This window comes from Labrus bergylta, chromosome 10 (genome assembly GCF_963930695.1).
Source record: "Labrus bergylta chromosome 10, fLabBer1.1, whole genome shotgun sequence".
NCBI lineage: Eukaryota > Metazoa > Chordata > Actinopteri > Labriformes > Labridae > Labrus > Labrus bergylta.
In genome coordinates, this window is record NC_089204.1 from 31,042,191 (window position 1) to 31,061,635 (window position 19,445).

Below are 19,445 nucleotides of genomic sequence, written 5' to 3' on the forward strand. Positions count from 1 at the left end.
GTCACTTTGTCCCGGGCCCCCGTCGTCCTCACCTGGAACTTATCGGAGACCATGTGACGCAGACGCTGGTAGTAAACGACCCCGATGAAGATGTTGGCCTCGAGCTCCTGGCCGCTCAGCCCGCTGTACAGACGCTCTGTCCCATAGAAGTTATACCCGCCAGCCCGCAGCATCTCGCCAAAATATTCCAGCGCCGCGTTGTCCTCTGAGAATCTGAAGGGTGTTGCGTCGTGGCTAAGGCCGTGCAGGGCGCCAGACTTCCCTGCCATGCTCTCGATCAACATGCCGATGGTCATACGAGACGGGAAGCCATGCGGGTTGAACAGAATGTCGGGGCTCATGCCCGTCTCACTGAACGGCATGTCCTCCGCCGGCCACAGGCGGGACAGGATGCCCTTCTGACCGTGGCGGCTGGCAAACTTGTCCCCGATGGTCGGGTTACGAGGGATTCGAACCGTGATGCAGACTCGTTTGAAACGACCGGAGCCAGAGTCGTTACTGCAGATCTTTATGTTGTCAACCACGCACGACTCCTGGTTCCTTCAGAGAGAGAGAGGGGGCGGAGCTTAATGTGAGCAGAGACTGAAGAGTTCATAAAATACTAATGTAATGTTTAATATTTATTTATATTGTAACTGTTTTAACTGTTTCCATGTTTAAAGGTCAGTTTAACATGTTCTTAAGGGTTAGGGTATGATGTCATAATTTAGTTATGATGACATAATGTAATCATGATGTCATAATGTAATCATGATGTCATAATGTAGCTATGATGTCATAATGTAATCATGATGTCATAATGTAGCTATGATGTCATAACGTAATTGTGATGTCATAATGTAATCGTGATGTCATAATGTAGTTATGTCATAAAGTAATGATGTCATAATGTAGTTATGATGTCATAATGTAGTCATAATGTAGTGATGATGTCATCACGTAGTGATGATGTCATAATGTCGTTATAAAGTTGTTACTTGTAGAAGGTGATGAAACTTTGTCCCGTGTTCAGGTTGATGTATCCGTAGAACGGGTCTCCGTACTGCAGCGTGGCGCCTATGTGAGGCAGACCGTCAGCGTCCAGTTTGTCCGCCACTTTGGGGTCTCCGGGTTTGGTCCCGAACACGATGCTGTCGTCACCCCGAACTTTATCTGCGAGATCGACCAGCTCCGTCTTAATGATGCTGCCGTGAGCGAAGCCACGCTCCCACGACGACTTGTTGACGATCTGAGGAGAAACACCTGAGTCAGCTCTTCTTCTTCTACTGTTTATTAAAAGGTGCTGCAGAGACGCTCACCATGGCGTCCTCCATGTCATATCCCGTGTAGGAGATGACGGCCACGATAGCGTTGGTGCCGCTCGGGTAGTTGTCGAGGTCGTAGCGGTCGTACATTGAGGGTCGGACCAGAGGGCTCTGAGGGGTCTGCAGGCGGTACAGTTTGTTATCAGAACGGTCCCTGAAGGAGTGCAGGGGAAACCCCATAGTCTGCTTACCTGAGGACAGACACACACACATACACACTTTCATTATATTAATGATAACCTCTGCATGTGTGTGTGCGCGTGTGTGTGTGTGTGTCACACTTACCCATCTGACACTGGTACATGTTCCTCGGGCTCTGGTTGTGGTCGGAGTACGGGATGAAGTTAGCGACCACACTCAGCATGCTGTGAGGAAACAGTTCCTGATGAGTCGTCACGCCGGCCTCCACCTCGCCCTCCGTCACGCCCACGTTGATGTAGAGCTGGACCAGAACCATCAATAACCAATAATCAACAAACTGGACCAGAAGAAGAACCAGGGGTGCAAACTCATCAGGGATGAAAAAGGTGACATGGATCCAAACTCCCTAGGGGGGTCTGGGGGCTTTTCCCCCCCAGGAAGACTTTTTAAAAATATCAGCTTTAAATTGTGAATTTACAGATGATTTTATCATTCAAACTAAAGAAGCAGTGCAAACAATAAGAAAAACACAATTGCTTGTCGATATCTATGTTCTGTTGCTCCCAACCTTCAGTCCCTTTTTATAAATGGGATGAATTTGCAGAACAGGTCTTACCATGTTCTACTAAGAGGTGATGTGAAGGACAGTCACTATGCAGGTAGCTCTCAGAGTCTGAGAGAACATAATACAGTCATCAAGGATGACCATATTTTCTCTTCTATCATTAAATATGTAACACTATCAATATATGAACCTGATGTTTTATCTCCTGCTGATTTTCATTAAGTTTATATTCCCTCTCTTATTACATGTGTTGACACTGTCACATTTTCTGTCACAGAAATGTAACGTTATGGAAATTATCCATGTGCTGCACATTGACTCATTGAATCAGGTTTCATGCTTCTTACGGTCGGTGCGAGAATGGTCCGCGGGTGCGGAGAGTCTGAGCGCCCAGCCGAGCACCTCCAAGATTTTTGTAGCAACACAGACGAGTTTGTGCCGACCGTGAAGTACTTTCTTCAGGCTGTGTTGAGCAATCAGACCGCTCTGACCGCAATCAGAAACAACTTAACATTCGCGGGACCGTGCTCGCCGGCAGCAAGAAGCATGACAGCTTGCATCGCAGATCGCAGACTAACCCTAACCCTAACCCACTAGACCAGAAGAAGAACCATCAATAATCAATACTCAACAAACTGTGAGATATGAAACACCTGTATACCTGCTCGAAGGTCCCGATCAGCTCCTGCCTCCCCAGACTCAGGTTCCTGACGGGGCGGACCATCCTGCAGGGTGTGGTGAACAGGAACAGACCCGGGTACAGACTGGACTTACCCGTCTTAGGAACCAGAACCACCTCAGTCCACGGAGGGATCTTCTTCTCCTTCAGCACCTTAAGGGTCAAAGGTTAAACCTCAGCCACCTGTGCAGGTAGTCAGTGGTGTTCAGAGTCAGCTGTCCTACCTTAAACCTGCGAATGGAGTCCACCACCACCTGAGCCAGATCCTCCTCCACCCAACCCACCACGGCCCCGTCCAGCACCACGGGGTAACAGTCTGAGAACGCACGACCAGGTGAACCGTCCACCGGGGTCACACCTGAAACATCACCACACTGGATCAGTCATCCAACCATTCATCCAACCATCATCCATCTATCATCCATCATCCATCAATCATCCATCATCCATCAGTCATCCATCAGTCATCCATCAGTCACCCATCAATTATCCATCCATCACCCATCCATCACCCATCCATCAGTCATCCATCCATCAGTCATCCATCAGTCATCAATCAATCATCCATCCATCACCCATCCATCCATCAGTCATCCATCCATCAGTCATCCATCAGTCATCAATCAATCATCCATCCATCCATCAGTCACCCATCAATCATCCATCCATCACCCATCCATCAGTCATCCATCCATCACCCATCCATCAGTCATCCATCAATCATCCATCCATCACCCATCCATCAGTCAGCCATCCATCAGTCATCCATCAGTCATCCATCCATCACCCATTCATCAGTCATCCTTCCATCCATCCATCAGTCATCCATCCATCACCCATTCATCATCCATCCATCAGTCATTCATCCATCACCCATTCATCAGTCATCCATCCATCCATCACCCATCCATAAATCATCCATCCATCAGTCATCCATCAATCATCCATCCGTCACCCATCCATCAGTCATCCATCCATCCATCAGTCATCCATCATCCATCCATCAGTCATCCATCCATCACCCATTCATCAGTCATCCATCCATCCATCAGTCATCCATCATCCATCAGTCATCCATAACCCATTCATCAGTCAGCCATCATCAGTCATCCATCCATCAGTCATCCATCCATCACCCATTCATCAGTCATCCATCCATCCATCAGTCATCCATCAGTCATCCATCCATCACCCATTCATCAGTCATCCATCCATCCATCACTCATCCATAAATCATCCATCCATCAGTCATCCATCAGTCATCCATCACCCATTCATCAGTCAGCCATCCATCAGTCATCCATCCATCAGTCATCCATCCATCACCCATTCATCAGTCATCCATCCATCCATCAGTCATCCATCCATCACCCATTCATCAGTCATCCATCCATCCATCACTCATCCATAAATCATCCATCCATCAGTCATCCATCAGTCATCCATCAATCATCCATCCGTCACCCATCCATCAGTCATCCATCCATCCATCAGTCATCCATCATCCATCCATCACCCATTCATCAGTCATCCATCCATCCATCACCCATCCATAAATCATCCATCCATCAGTCACCCATCAATCATCCATCCGTCACCCATCCATCAGTCATCCATCATCCATCAGTCATCCATCACCCATTCATCAGTCATCCATCCATCCATCATCCATCCATAAATCATCCATCCATCAGTCATCCATCCATCCATCATCCATCCATCCATCCATCAGTCATCCATCCATCACCCATCCATAAATCATCCATCCATCATCCATCCATCCATCACCCATCCATAAATCATCCATCCATCCATCCATCCTCCATCCATCCATCAGTCATCCATAAATCATCCATCCATCAGTCATCCATCAGTCATCCATCCATCCATCAGTCACCCATCCATCAGTCATCAATCATCCATCCATCAGTCATCCATCCATCCATCACCCATCCATAAATCATCCATCCATCAGTCATCAATCCATCCATCAGTCATCAATCATCCATCCATCATCCATCCATCAGTCATCCATCCATCAGTCATCCATCCATCATCCATCCATCAGTCATCCATCCATCCATCACCCATTCATCAGTCATCCATCCATCCATCACCCATCCATAAATCATCCATAAATCATCCATCCATCCATCCTCCATCCAGCCATCAATCAATCATCCATCCATCCATCCATCCATCCATCAATCAATCATCCATCCATCACCCATCCATAAATCATCCATCCATCCGTCCTCCATCCAGCCATCAATCAATCACCCATCCATCATCCATCCATCAGTCATCCATAAATCATCCATCCATCAGTCATCCATCCATCAATCAATCACCCATCCATCAGTCATCAATCATCCATCCATCAGTCATCCATCCATCCATCACCCATCCATAAATCATCCATCCATCCACCCATCCATCAGTCATCTATCCATCCATCCATCAATCAATCACCCATCCATCAGTCATCAATCATCCATCCATCAATCATCCATCCATCCATCAGTCATCCATCCATCCATCAGTCATCCATCCATCATCCATTCATCAGTCATCCATCCATCCATCAGTCATCCATCCATCCATCACCCATCCATAAATCATCCATCCATCATCCATCCATCAGTCATCCATCCATCCATCACCCATCCATAAATCATCCATAAATCATCCATCCATCCATCCATCCGTCATCCATCAGTCATCCATCCATCAATCAATCACCCATCCATCAGTCATCAATCATCCATCCATCCATCACCCATTCATCAGTCATCAATCATCCATCCATCCATCCATCCATCCCCCATTCATCAGTCATCAATCACCCATCATCCATCCATCAATCAATCACCCATCCATCAGTCATCCATCCATCCATCCATCAGTCATCCATCCATCCATCACCCATCCATAAATCATCCATCCATCAGTCATCCATCCATCCACCCATCCATCAGTCATCCATCCATCCATCCATCAATCAATCACCCATCCATCAGTCATCAATCATTCATCCATCAATCATCCATCCATCATCCATCCATCAGTCATCCATCCATCCATCAGTCATCCATCCATCATCCATCCATCAGTCATCCATCCATCCATCACCCATTCATCAGTCATCCATCCATCCATCACCCATCCATAAATCATCCATCCATCACCCATCCATAAATCATCCATCCATCATCCATCCATCCATCACCCATCCATAAATCATCCATCCATCCTCCATCCAGCCATCAATCAATCATCCATCCATCCATCAATCAATCAATCAATCAATCAATCAATCAATCATCCATCCATCACCCATCCATAAATCATCCATCCATCCATCCATCCGTCCTCCATCCAGCCATCAATCAATCACCCATCCATCCATAAATCATCCATCCATCAGTCATCCATCAGTCATCCATCCATCAATCAATCACCCATCCATCAGTCATCAATCATCCATCCATCAGTCATCCATCCATCCATCACCCATCCATAAATCATCCATCCATCAGTCATCCATCCATCCACCTATCCATCAGTCATCCATCCATCCATCAATCAATCACCCATCCATCAGTCATCAATCATCCATCCATCAATCATCCATCCATCCATCAGTCATCCATCCATCCATCCATCCATCCATCAGTCATCCATCCATCAGTCATCCATCCATCATCCATCCATCAGTCATCCATCCATCCATCCATCACCCATTCATCAGTCATCCATCCATCCGTCATCCATCCATCCATCACCCATCCATAAATCATCCATCCATCATCTATCCATCAGTCATCCATCCATCCATCACCCATCCATAAATCATCCATAAATCATCCATCCATCCGTCATCCATCCATCCATCCATCCATCCGTCCTCCATCCAGCCATCAATCAATCATCCATCCATCAATCAATCACCCATCCATCATCCATCCATCAGTCATCCATCCATCCATCAATCATCCATCCATCCATCCATCCATCCATCCATCAGTCATCCATCCATCAATCAATCACCCATCCATCAGTCATCAATCATCCATCCATCCATCCATCCATCACCCATTCATCAGTCATCAATCATTCATCCATCCATCCATCCATCAGTCATCCATCCATCAGTCATCCATCCATCCATCAATCAATCACCCATCCATCAGTCATCAATCATCCATCCATCCATCCATCCATCCATCCATCAGTCATCCATCCATCAGTCATCCATCCATCATCCATCCATCCATCAATCAATCACCCATCCATCAGTCATCAATCATCCATCCATCAGTCATCCATCCATCCATCACCCATCCATAAATCATCCATCCATCAGTCATCCATCCATCCACCCATCCATCAGTCATCCATCCATCCATCCATCAATCAATCACCCATCCATCAGTCATCAATCATCCATCCATCAATCATCCATCCATCCATCAGTCATCCATCCATCCATCCATCCATCAGTCATCCATCCATCAGTCATCCATCCATCATCCATCCATCAGTCATCCATCCATCCATCACCCATTCATCAGTCATCCATCCATCCATCAGTCATCCATCCATCCATCACCCATCCATCCATCCATCCATCACCCATCCATAAATCATCCATAAATCATCCATCCATCCATCCATCCGTCCTCCATCCAGCCATCAATCAATCATCCATCCATCATCCATCCATCCATCAGTCATCCATCCATCCATCCATCAGTCATCCATCAGTCATCCATCCATCAATCAATCACCCATCCATCCATCACCCATCCATCCATCAGTCATCCATCCATCAGTCATCCATCCATCCATCACCCATTCATCAGTCATCCATCCACCCATCAGTCATCCATCCATCCATCACCCATCCATCAGTCATCAATCAATCATCCATCAATCATCCATCCATCCATCCATCCATCAGTCATCCCTCCATCATCCATCCATCAGTCATCCATCCATCCATCACCCATTCATCAGTCATCCATCCATCCATCAGTCATCCATCCATCCATCACCCATCCATAAATCATCCATCCATCAGTCATCCATCCATCCATCAGTCATCCATCCATCCATCACCCATCCATAAATCATCCATCCATCATCCATCCATCAGTCATCCATCCATCCATCACCCATCCATAAATCATCCATAAATCATCCATCCATCCATCCATCCATCCGTCATCCATCCATCCATCCATCCGTCCGTCCTCCATCCAGCCATCAATCAATCATACATCCATCATCCATCCATCAGTCATCCATCCATCAGTCATCCATCAGTCATCCATCCATCCATCAGTCATCCATCAGTCATCCATCCATCAATCAATCACCCATCCATCAGTCATCAATCATCCATCCATCCATCCATCCATCCATCAGTCATCCATCCATCCATCAGTTATCCATCCATCATCCATCCATCATCCATCCATCAGTCATCCATCCATCCAACCATCCATCAGTCATCCATCCATCATCCATCCATCATCCATCCATCAGTCATCCATCCATCAGTCATCCATCAGTCATCCATCCATCATCCATCCATCATCCATCCATCAGTCATCCATCCATCCAACCATCCATCAGTCATCCATCCATCATCCATCCATCCATCACCCATCCTTCAGTCATCAGGTTAGTTTGATCCGTGGACTAACCGAGCAAGCAGAGCAGCGTCGGTAGACTGACGGTTGAAAGACTCTGAGCTACGATCTCACAGCTGGCCGTCATGTGGTTCATGAGTCCGCAGGGCTCGCCGTCCGGCGTGTGGACGGGACACAGGAAGCCCCACGACTCAGGAAGAAGTTTCCGGACAGACGTGGTCCTCATCTTGGCGAAGGCGGCTCCTCGGTGCACGCAGCGGAAGTGAGACAGGTATCTGATGAAGTTGAGTTTGTCAGCGACGACGCACAGCCCAGTGTTCTGGAGCATGCCCAGACCTGAACACAAAGAACTAGTTACTACAGGCAGGAAGTCTGTATTATAAACAGGAAGTAACAGGCCCGTGGTCAGTACCGGTTTTTGAGTTCAGGTTCCCCGTGGCGAGCAGGTACTCGAAGGGTTTAGTGAGGTCAGAGCCCGTGTTGAAGATCTTCAACACGTTCTCAGCAGTCCAGCCTCCACTGAGTCTGCTTCCCCGCTTATCAAAGGAGAGCTTCACCGACACCAACCAGGCCGCCAGGCGCTCCTGGGGGGGGGGGTGGGGGGGGGGGCGTGGTTTGATTTGACCATATAGATAAAGAAAGCAGTTAAAAATCTGAACGCGGTCTGATGGACTACTGTCAAGTTTAAATGTTTAGATCAGCTCATCTCTCAGGTATAGTCTCACCTTCAGGAACATGAGGTACAGCTGACCTGGAGTCAGAATCTCCTGACACATAATGCTGTCTGGGTTTTCCTCTAAACACTCCTGTTTAGCAAAGGTGAACAGCTTCCTGGTCATCATACACAGCAGGTGAAACTTTTCTATGTCAGAGCGCAGGTGGATCAGGATACACTCACTGTGACACACAGAAACACAAAGATATAACACACACACAGAAACACAAAGATATAACACACACACACACACACAGAAACACAAAGATATAACACACACACACACACACAGAAACACAAAGATATAACACACACACACACACACAGAAACACAAAGATATAACACACACACAGAAACACAAAGATATAACACACACACACACACACACACACAGAAACACAAAGATATAACACACACACACACACACACACACACAGAAACACAAAGATATAACACACACACACACACAGAAACACAAAGATATAACACACACACACAGAAACACAAAGATATAACACACACACACAGAAACACAAAGATATAACACACACACACACACACACACACACACACACACAGAAACACAAAGATATAAAACACACACACACACACACACAGAAACACAAAGATATAACACACACACACACACACACAGAAACACAAAGATATAACACACACACACACACACACAGAAACACAAAGATATAACACACACACACAGAAACACAAAGATATAACACACACACACACACACACACACACACACACACACACACACAGAAACACAAAGATATAACACACACACACACACAGAAACACCAAGATATAACACACACACACAGAAACACAAAGATATAACACACACACAGAAACACAAAGATATAACACACACACAGAAACACAAAGATATAACACACACACACACAGAAACACAAAGATATAACACACACACACACAGAAACACAAAGATATAACACACACAGAAACACAAAGATATAACACACACACTGTGACACACAGAAACAAAGATATAACACACACACACACACACACACACACACAGAAACACAAAGATCACACACACACACACACACACACACACACAGAAACACAGACACACAGAAACACAAAGATATAACACACACACACACACACACACTGTGACACACAGAAACACACACAGTAACACACACACGGTAACACAGTGTGTAGTGTTTGTTGTGTATATTCAGTGTGTAGTGTTTGTTGTGTATATTCAGTGTGTAGTGTTTGTTGTGTATATTCAGTGTGTAGTGTCTGTTGTGTATATTCAGTGTGTAGTGTCTGTTGTGTATATTCAGTGTGTAGTATTTGTTGTGTATATTCAGTGTAGTATTTGTTGTGTATATTCAATGTGTAGTGTTTATTGTGTATATTCAGTGTGTAGTGTTTATTGTGTATATTCAGTGTGTAGTATTTGTTGTGTATATTCAGTGTGTAGTATTTGTTGTGTATATTCAATGTGTAGTGTTTATTGTGTATATCCGGTTATACTCACTCGATCAGGTAGCGTGCACACTGCTCGTGCGTGTACCACTCAGGTAGACTCATCTTCACTCTGAATCTCTGTCCCAGGTAAGAGAGGGCGGAGCTTTGGGTGGAGCAGCCCTCATCCATCACCACACGCAGCATCTCACACACACACGACCTGAAGAACGAGTTGTCCTCCAGACCTCTCATCAGCTCGTGCTGCACCTGGACGTCCGTCCAGTCCACCAGAGCCTGCATGAGACCAGCAGGGGGCGCTATACTTTATTATTCATACATATATTTATCAGGGCTGTCATAGTTCATCGTGATGAGGTCAGATGTTACTACATTACAATTCTACAATTCAGTTAGCAGACACTTTTATCCAAAGAGACGTATATTAGAGAGTAAGTACAACACAAGTAAGGCAAGCTCCCTCACCCCCCATACTGCCTCCATCCTTGTCCACAGCCTCATCACCTCCCGTATTGATTATTGTAATTCTCTCCTCTTCGGCCTCCCTCATAAGTCCCTCCATAAGCTCCAACTGCTTCAAAACTCTGTTGCCCGTATTGTCACCAAAACCCCCTCATACCATCACATCACCCCCATCCTACAGCAACTCCACTGGCTCCCGGTGAAGCAAAGAATCATCTCCTCATGTACACCTTCAAGGCCATCCACAATCTTGCCCCCCCATATCTGTCTGACCTCCTTCACATCGCCACTTCAGCCCGCTCCCTCAGATCCTCCTCCTCCATCCACCTCACCATGCCCTTTGCCTGCCTCAGCACCATGGGGGGCAGAGCTTTCAGCTGCTCTGCTCCCCAGCTCTGGAACTCTCTGCCACCTGACATTCGCAACATTGACTCTCTCCCCATCTTCAAATCCAGACTCAAAACCCATCTGTTCAAGATCGCCTACTCACTAACATTTTAACTGCAATTACACTGTCCTACATTTCATTTCTTTATTCTAAGCTGTTTTTTATCCATCGCTGTTTTTAAAATGTTGATTGTTGTACAGTGTCCTTGTGTGTCTTGAAAGGCACTTATAAATACAATTTATTATTATTATTATTAAAGATCTAGAAAAAAAGGGAACAATGTCAGTAAGAGCAAACGATCAGCTTTGAGTCTGATTGGACACACAGGTGCTGACAGGAAGTAACCAGAGGCAAAGCACAACATTGAGGGCAGTTCTTGAGAGCTCTAATCAGTATAGAAACCATCTTATAAGTTGTCGTTATCAAACAAAAACCATCGTCATTACCATCATCATCATCAATAATATGGAGACCATCATCATTAAGTTAGTAGGTAATCATGAAAGAGCTGGGTCTCTGTCTGTAGCTGGGACTTGTCTCTGTGACTTGTGGACTTGTTACTGACTGTAGCTGGGACTTTCTGACTGTAACTGGGACTTGTCTCTCACTCGCTGTGACTTGTCTCTGACTGTAGCTGTGACTTGTCTCTGACTGTAGCTGTGACTTGTCTCTCACTAGCTGTGACTTGTCTCTGACTGTAGCTGTGACTTGTCTCTGACTAACTGGGACTTGTCTCTCACTAGCTGTGACTTGTCTCTGACTGTAACTGGGACTTGTTTCTGACTGTAGCTGGGACTTGTTTCTGACTGTAGCTGGGACTTGTCTCTGTGACTTGTGGACTTGTTTCTGACTGTAGCTGGGACTTGTCTCTGTGACTTGTGGACTTGTTTCTGGCTGTAGCTGGGACTTGTTTCTGACTGTAGCTGGGACTTGTCTCTGTGACTTGTGGACTTGTTTCTGACTGTAGCTGGGACTTGTTTCTGGCTGTAGCTGGGACTTCTTTCTGACTGTAACTGGGACTTGTCTCTCACTAGCTGTGACTTGTCTCTGACTGTAGCTGGGACTTGTTTCTGACTGTAGCTGGGACTTGTCTCTAACTGTAGCTGTGACTTGTCTCTCACTAGCTGTGACTTGTCTCTGACTGTAGCTGTGACTTGTCTCTGACTGTAACTGGGACTTGTCTCTCACTAGCTGTGACTTTTCTCTGACTGTAGCTGTGACTTTTCTCTGACTGTAGCTGTGACTTGTCTCTAACTGTAGCGGAGACTTGTCTCTAACTGTAACTGTGACTTGTCTCTGACTGTAGCTGTGACTTGTCTCTGACTGTAACTGGGACTTGTCTCTCACTAGCTGTGACTTTTCTCTGACTGTAGCTGTGACTTTTCTCTGACTGTAGCTGTGACTTGTCTCTGACTGTAGCTGTGACTTGTCTCTAACTGTAACTGTGACTTGTCTCTCACTAGCTGTGACTTGTCTCTGACTGTAGCTGTGACTTGTCTCTGACTGTAGCTGGGACTTGTCTCTAACTGTAGCTGAGACTTGTTTCTGACTGTAGCTGGGACTTGTCTCTGACTGTAACTGGGACTTGTTTCTGACTAGCTGGGACTTGTTTCTGACTGTAGCTGGGACTTGTCTCTGTGACTTGTGGACTTGTTTCTGACTGTAGCTGGGACTTGTCTCTGTGACTTGTGGACTTGTTTCTGACTGTAGCTGGGACTTGTCTCTGTGACTTGTGGACTTGTTTCTGACTGTAGCTGGGACTTGTTTCTGGCTGTAGCTGGGACTTGTTTCTGTGACTTGTGGACTTGTTACTGACTGTAGCTGGGACTTTCTGACTGTAACTGGGACTTGTCTCTCACTAGCTGTGACTTGTCTCTGACTGTAGCTGTGACTTGTCTCTAACTGTAGCTGTGACTTGTCTCTGACTGTAGCTGTGACTTGTCTCTAACTGTAGCTGTGACTTGTCTCTCACTAGCTGTGACTTGTCTCTAACTGTAGCTGTGACTTGTCTCTGACTGTAGCTGTGACTTGTCTCTAACTGTAGCTGTGACTTGTCTCTAACTGTAGCTGTGACTTGTCTCTCACTAGCTGTGACTTGTCTCTGACTGTAGCTGTGACTTGTCTCTGACTAACTGGGACTTGTCTCTGACTGTAGCTGTGACTTGTCTCTCACTAGCTGTGACTTTTCTCTGACTGTAGCTGTGACTTGTCTCTGACTGTAACTGGGACTTGTTTCTGTGACTTGTGGACTTGTTTCTGACTGTAGCTGGGACTTGTCTCTGTGACTTGTGGACTTGTTTCTGACTGTAGCTGGGACTTGTTTCTGGCTGTAGCTGGGACTTGTTTCTGTGACTTGTGGACTTGTTACTGACTGTAGCTGGGACTTTCTGACTGTAACTGGGACTTGTCTCTCACTAGCTGTGACTTGTCTCTAACTGTAGCTGTGACTTGTCTCTGACTGTAGCTGGGACTTGTCTCTAACTGTAACTGGGACTTGTCTCTCACTAGCTGTGACTTGTCTCTGACTGTAGCTGAGACTTGTCTGACTGTAGCTGAGACTTGTCTCTGACTGTAGCTGGGACTTGTCTCTGACTAGCTGTGACTTGTCTCTGACTAGCTGTGACTTGTCTCTGACTGTAGCTGGGACTTGTTTCTGACTGTAGCTGGGGCTTGTTTCTGACTGTAGCTGGGACTTGTCTCTGACTGTAGCTGGGACTTGTTTCTGACTGTAGCTGGGACTTGTTGACTTGTTTCTGACTGTAGCTGGGACTTGTCTCTGTGACTTGTTTCTGACTGTAGCCGGGACTTGTCTCTGACTGTAGCCGGGACTTGTCTCTGACTAGCTGGGACTTGTTTCTGACTGTAGCTGGGACTTGTCTCTGACTAGCTGGGCCTTGTTTCTGACTGTAGCTGGGACTTGTCTCTGACTAGCTGTGACTTGTCTCTGACTGTAGCTGGGACTTGTTTCTGACTGTAGCTGGGACTTGTTTCTGACTGTAGCTGGGACTTGTCTCTGACTGTAGCTGGCACTTGTCTCTGACTGTAGCTGTGACTTGTCTCTGACTGTAGCTGTGACTTGTCTCTAACTGTAACTGTGTCTTGTCTCTCACTAGCTGTGACTTGTCTCTGACTGTAGCTGTGACTTGTCTCTGACTGTAGCTGGGACTTGTCTCTAACTGTAGCTGAGACTTGTTTCTGACTGTAGCTGGGACTTGTCTCTGACTGTAACTGGGACTTGTTTCTGACTAGCTGGGACTTGTTTCTGACTGTAGCTGGGACTTGTCTCTGTGACTTGTGGACTTGTTTCTGACTGTAGCTGGGACTTGTCTCTGTGACTTGTGGACTTGTTTCTGACTGTAGCTGGGACTTGTCTCTGTGACTTGTGGACTTGTTTCTGACTGTAGCTGGGACTTGTTTCTGGCTGTAGCTGGGACTTGTTTCTGTGACTTGTGGACTTGTTACTGACTGTAGCTGGGACTTTTTGACTGTAACTGGGACTTGTCTCTCACTAGCTGTGACTTGTCTCTGACTGTAGCTGTGACTTGTCTCTAACTGTAGCTGTGACTTGTCTCTGACTGTAGCTGTGACTTGTCTCTAACTGTAGCTGTGACTTGTCTCTCACTAGCTGTGACTTGTCTCTAACTGTAGCTGTGACTTGTCTCTGACTGTAGCTGTGACTTGTCTCTAACTGTAGCTGTGACTTGTCTCTCACTAGCTGTGACTTGTCTCTGACTGTAGCTGTGACTTGTCTCTGACTAACTGGGACTTGTCTCTCACTAGCTGTGACTTTTCTCTGACTGTAGCTGTGACTTGTCTCTGACTGTAACTGGGACTTGTTTCTGTGACTTGTGGACTTGTTTCTGACTGTAGCTGGGACTTGTCTCTGTGACTTGTGGACTTGTTTCTGACTGTAGCTGGGACTTGTTTCTGGCTGTAGCTGGGACTTGTTTCTGTGACTTGTGGACTTGTTACTGACTGTAGCTGGGACTTTCTGACTGTAACTGGGACTTGTCTCTCACTAGCTGTGACTTGTCTCTCACTAGCTGTGACTTGTCTCTGACTGTAGCTGAGACTTGTCTGACTGTAGCTGGGACTTGTTTCTGACTGTAGCTGGGACTTGTTTCTGACTGTAGCTGGGACTTGTCTCTGACTGTAGCTGGGACTTGTCTCTGACTGTAGCTGGGACTTGTCTCTGACTGTAGCTGGGACTTGTTTCTGACTGTAGCTGGGACTTGTTGACTTGTTTCTGACTGTAGCTGGGACTTGTCTCTGTGACTTGTTTCTGACTGTAGCCGGGACTTGTCTCTGACTGTAGCCGGGACTTGTCTCTGACTGTAGCCGGGACTTGTTTCTGACTGTAGCTGGGACTTGTCTCTGACTGTAGCCGGGACTTGTCTCTGACTAGCTGGGACTTGTCTCTAACTGTAGCTGTGACTTGTCTCTGACTGTAGCTGGGACTTGTCTCTGACTGTAGCTGGGACTTGTCTCTAACTGTAACTGGGACTTGTCTCTGACTAGCTGTGACTTGTTTCTGACTGTAGCTGGGACTTGTCTCTGACTGTAGCTGGGACTTGTCTCTGACTGTAGCTGGGACTTGTCTCTGACTGTAGCTGGGACTTGTCTCTGACTGTAGCTGGGACCTGTCTCTGACTAGCTGTGACTTGTTTCTGACTGTAGCTGGGACTCGTCTCTGTGACTTGTGGACTTGTTTCTGACCTTGAGAGCAAAGCCGAGTGGTATGAAGAAGAGTTCCTTCTGGAAGATGAAGTTTAACATGACCGTCCCGTTCTCCAGGTAATGCAGGTTCATGTTCACCGCAGAGTGCTCCTCCCTCACACACCTGATGGAGATACCTGAGGGAAAGGGGGGCATGGTATTACTGTACTGTGTTTCATTTAAGGTGGTATTACTGTACTGTGTTTTATTTAAGGTGGTATTACTGTACCGTGTGTATGATTTAAGGTGGTATTGTGATTCTTAAGGTGGAATTACCATACTGGGTGTATCCCTGTCCTCGGCTCTTCCACTTTGGTCGTGACATGGCGATGGGGTAGTTCCTCCTCGGCATGATCAACATCCTGATCACCTTCTCGATCCCGTTCACAATGAAGTACCCGCCCATTTCCTGTTCACGTCACAATAAAGCTTTATTTACAGACATAGAGGTGTGTGTGTGTGTGTGTGTGTGTGTGTGTGTGTGTGTGTGTGTGTGTGTGTGTGTGTGTGTGTGTGTGTGTGTGTGTGTGTGTGTGTGTGTGTGTGTGTGTGTGTGTGTGTGTGTGTGTGTGTGTGTGTGTAGTATTTCACCTGTGCCTCCTCGTGGTGTTCCACCAGCTCTCGTGGACTCAGTGCGTGCAGGTTACACAGTTTGGACTTGACCATGATCGGCAGCTGACCCAAACACTGTTTGATGATTCCTTTAGGGACGCCGTTCACCGACCAGCTGACATCCGCCTGAAAGACCACAGAGTTATTAAACTGCTGTCAGCATCACGGTCTGCACACAGACAGGAAGTCCTGACTTTATTTCAAACTAAAAGCAGATAGAGCTGATATAAAGTTTTAAAACTTGGACTGACCACGAGCTTCCCTTTGTAGGAACTCCTCCTCCCCCGACACTCTGCAGGAAACACCTTGATCTCCCTGCAGATGCTGCCTTTGGCCACCAGGGGGCTGAACATGGTCGCTTCAACGAACGCCAAACTGATGCGTTCATTTCTGACCGAAAACTCCAGAGGAGGGATCGCCTGCAAACACAGCGAGGGGGACGTCAACACAAACAAATAAACTAACGGACAAACAAACAAACAAAAGGACAAACAAACAAACTAACGGACAAACAAAAGGACAAACAAACAAACAAACAGACAACGTTCTGAGTATCACTCGGGTTATTAGAATCATTTAGGTAAATTAGTACATTCTACAATTCATACACATGATGTCACCGGTTAATTATGATGTCACACAGGTTAGTTATGATGTCACACAGGTTAGTTATGATGTCACTGGTTAGTTATGATGTCACAGGTTAGTTATGATGTTAGAGGTTAGTTATGATGTCACACACAGATTAGTTGTGATGTCACAGATTAGTTGTGATGTCACAGGTTAGTTATGATGTCACAGGTTAGTTATGATGTCACACACAGGTTAGTTATGATGTCACAGGTTAGTTATGATGTCACAGGTTAGTTATGATGTCACACACAGGTTAGTTGTGATGTCACACACAGGTTAGTTATGATGTCACAGGTTAGTTGTGATGTCACACACAGGTTAGTTATGATGTCACAGGTTAGTTTTGATGTCACACACAGGTTAGTTGTGATGTCACACACAGGTTAGTTGTGATGTCACACACAGGTTAGTTGTGATGTCACACACAGGTTAGTTGTGATGTCACAGGTTAGTTTTGATGTCACACACAGGTTAGTTGTGATGTCACACACAGGTTAGTTGTGATGTCACAGGTTAGTTTTGATGTCACACACAGGTTAGTTTTGATGTCACACACAGGTTAGTTGTGATGTCACACACAGGTTAGTTATGATGTCACACACAGGTTAATTGTGATGTCACACACAGGTTAGTTATGATGTCACAGGTTAGTTATGATGTCACACACAGGTTAGTTATGATGTCACACACAGGTTAGTTGTGATGTCACACACAGGTTAGTTGTGATGTCACACACAGGTTAGTTATGATGTCACAGGTTAGTTGTGATGTCACACACAGGTTAGTTGTGATGTCACACACAGGTTAGTTTTGATGTCACACACAGGTTAGTTGTGATGTCACACACAGGTTAGTTGTGATGTCACACACAGGTTAGTTATGATGTCACACACAGGTTAGTTGTGATGTCACACACAGGTTAGTTGTGATGTCACACACAGGTTAGTTATGATGTCACAGGTTAGTTGTGATGTCACACACAGGTTAGTTATGATGTCACACACAGGTTAGTTATGATGTCACAGGTTAGTTGTGATGTCACACACAGGTTAGTTATGATGTCACACACAGGTTAGTTGTGATGTCACACACAGGTTAGTTGTGATGTCACACACAGGTTAGTTATGATGTCACACACAGGTTAGTTGTGATGTCACACACAGGTTAGTTATGATGTCACACACAGGTTAGTTGTGATGTCACACACAGGTTAGTTGTGATGTCACAGGTTAGTTGTGATGTCACACACAGGTTAGTTTTGATGTCACACACAGGTTAGTTATGATGTCACAGGTTAGTTGTGATGTCACACACAGGTTAGTTGTGATGTCACACACAGGTTAGTTATGATGTCACAGGTTAGTTGTGATGTCACACACAGGTTAGTTGTGATGTCACACACAGGTTAGTTATGATGTCACAGGTTAGTTGTGATGTCACACACAGGTTAGTTATGATGTCACAGGTTAGTTGTGATGTCACACACAGGTTAGTTGTGATGTCACACACAGGTTAGTTGTGATGTCACACACAGGTGAGTTGTGATGTCACACACAGGTGAGTTGTGATGTCACAGGTTAGTTGTGACGTGTTAGTTATAAATGAACCCGTATTAACTACAAGCCTCTTTAACATGGAGGCCAGAGGACTACAGATGAAAAGTAGCGTTGACCCATGTTACGTATAATTACGTGTTTCATCCTAAATAAAGTGAAGTGAACTCGGACCTGAACGACCCGGCTCAGTCCGTCACAGACCGCCTGGTCAAAGGACTCGATGTGGGCTCGGGTCAGGTCCTGGACCGCCGCGTGCTGCTCGTCCTCCAGGTGTCCGAAGCCGTCCCGGGTCAGGTTCTTCAGAGTCGGTCCGGTCTGCAAGTTAGTCCACTTTGTAGAGGAGTCCATGACGGACCAGGGCTACATGTGAATGTTTACTGCACGTGCACAATGAGCCCGGAACTACGTCACCGGAAATGCTTATTTTCTTCTTCTGCTGTAGACTAATTCGTACATGTTGGGATCCATAGCCACCTGGTGGTGTAAATGGTGTATCTCTGCTTGTTTATTTACTTTGATTAATCTTTGTGT

At 45.9% G+C, this 19,445-nt stretch overlaps 1 protein-coding gene across 1 annotated transcript in view; it reads right to left on the bottom strand.

The window, feature by feature from the left end:
- polr1b (RNA polymerase I subunit B) overlaps positions 1-19,329 on the bottom strand; it is a 19,793-nt gene extending 464 nt beyond the window's left edge. The window contains exons 1-15 of the mRNA XM_020659170.3: positions 19,086-19,329; positions 16,977-17,144; positions 16,705-16,851; positions 16,390-16,522; positions 16,114-16,250; positions 10,600-10,823; positions 9,072-9,243; positions 8,759-8,930; positions 8,401-8,682; positions 2,914-3,047; positions 2,672-2,842; positions 1,590-1,746; positions 1,299-1,495; positions 978-1,228; positions 1-540 (exon numbers count right to left, since the gene is read on the bottom strand). The exon at positions 1-540 is cut by the window's left edge and continues 464 nt beyond it. Of these exons, the coding sequence (XP_020514826.2) occupies positions 1-540; positions 978-1,228; positions 1,299-1,495; positions 1,590-1,746; positions 2,672-2,842; positions 2,914-3,047; positions 8,401-8,682; positions 8,759-8,930; positions 9,072-9,243; positions 10,600-10,823; positions 16,114-16,250; positions 16,390-16,522; positions 16,705-16,851; positions 16,977-17,144; positions 19,086-19,262 (3,062 nt within the window). The 5' untranslated portion in view covers positions 19,263-19,329. The remainder of the gene's footprint in view (positions 541-977; positions 1,229-1,298; positions 1,496-1,589; positions 1,747-2,671; positions 2,843-2,913; positions 3,048-8,400; positions 8,683-8,758; positions 8,931-9,071; positions 9,244-10,599; positions 10,824-16,113; positions 16,251-16,389; positions 16,523-16,704; positions 16,852-16,976; positions 17,145-19,085) is intronic.
- Between the last annotated feature and the right edge of the window lie 116 nt (positions 19,330-19,445).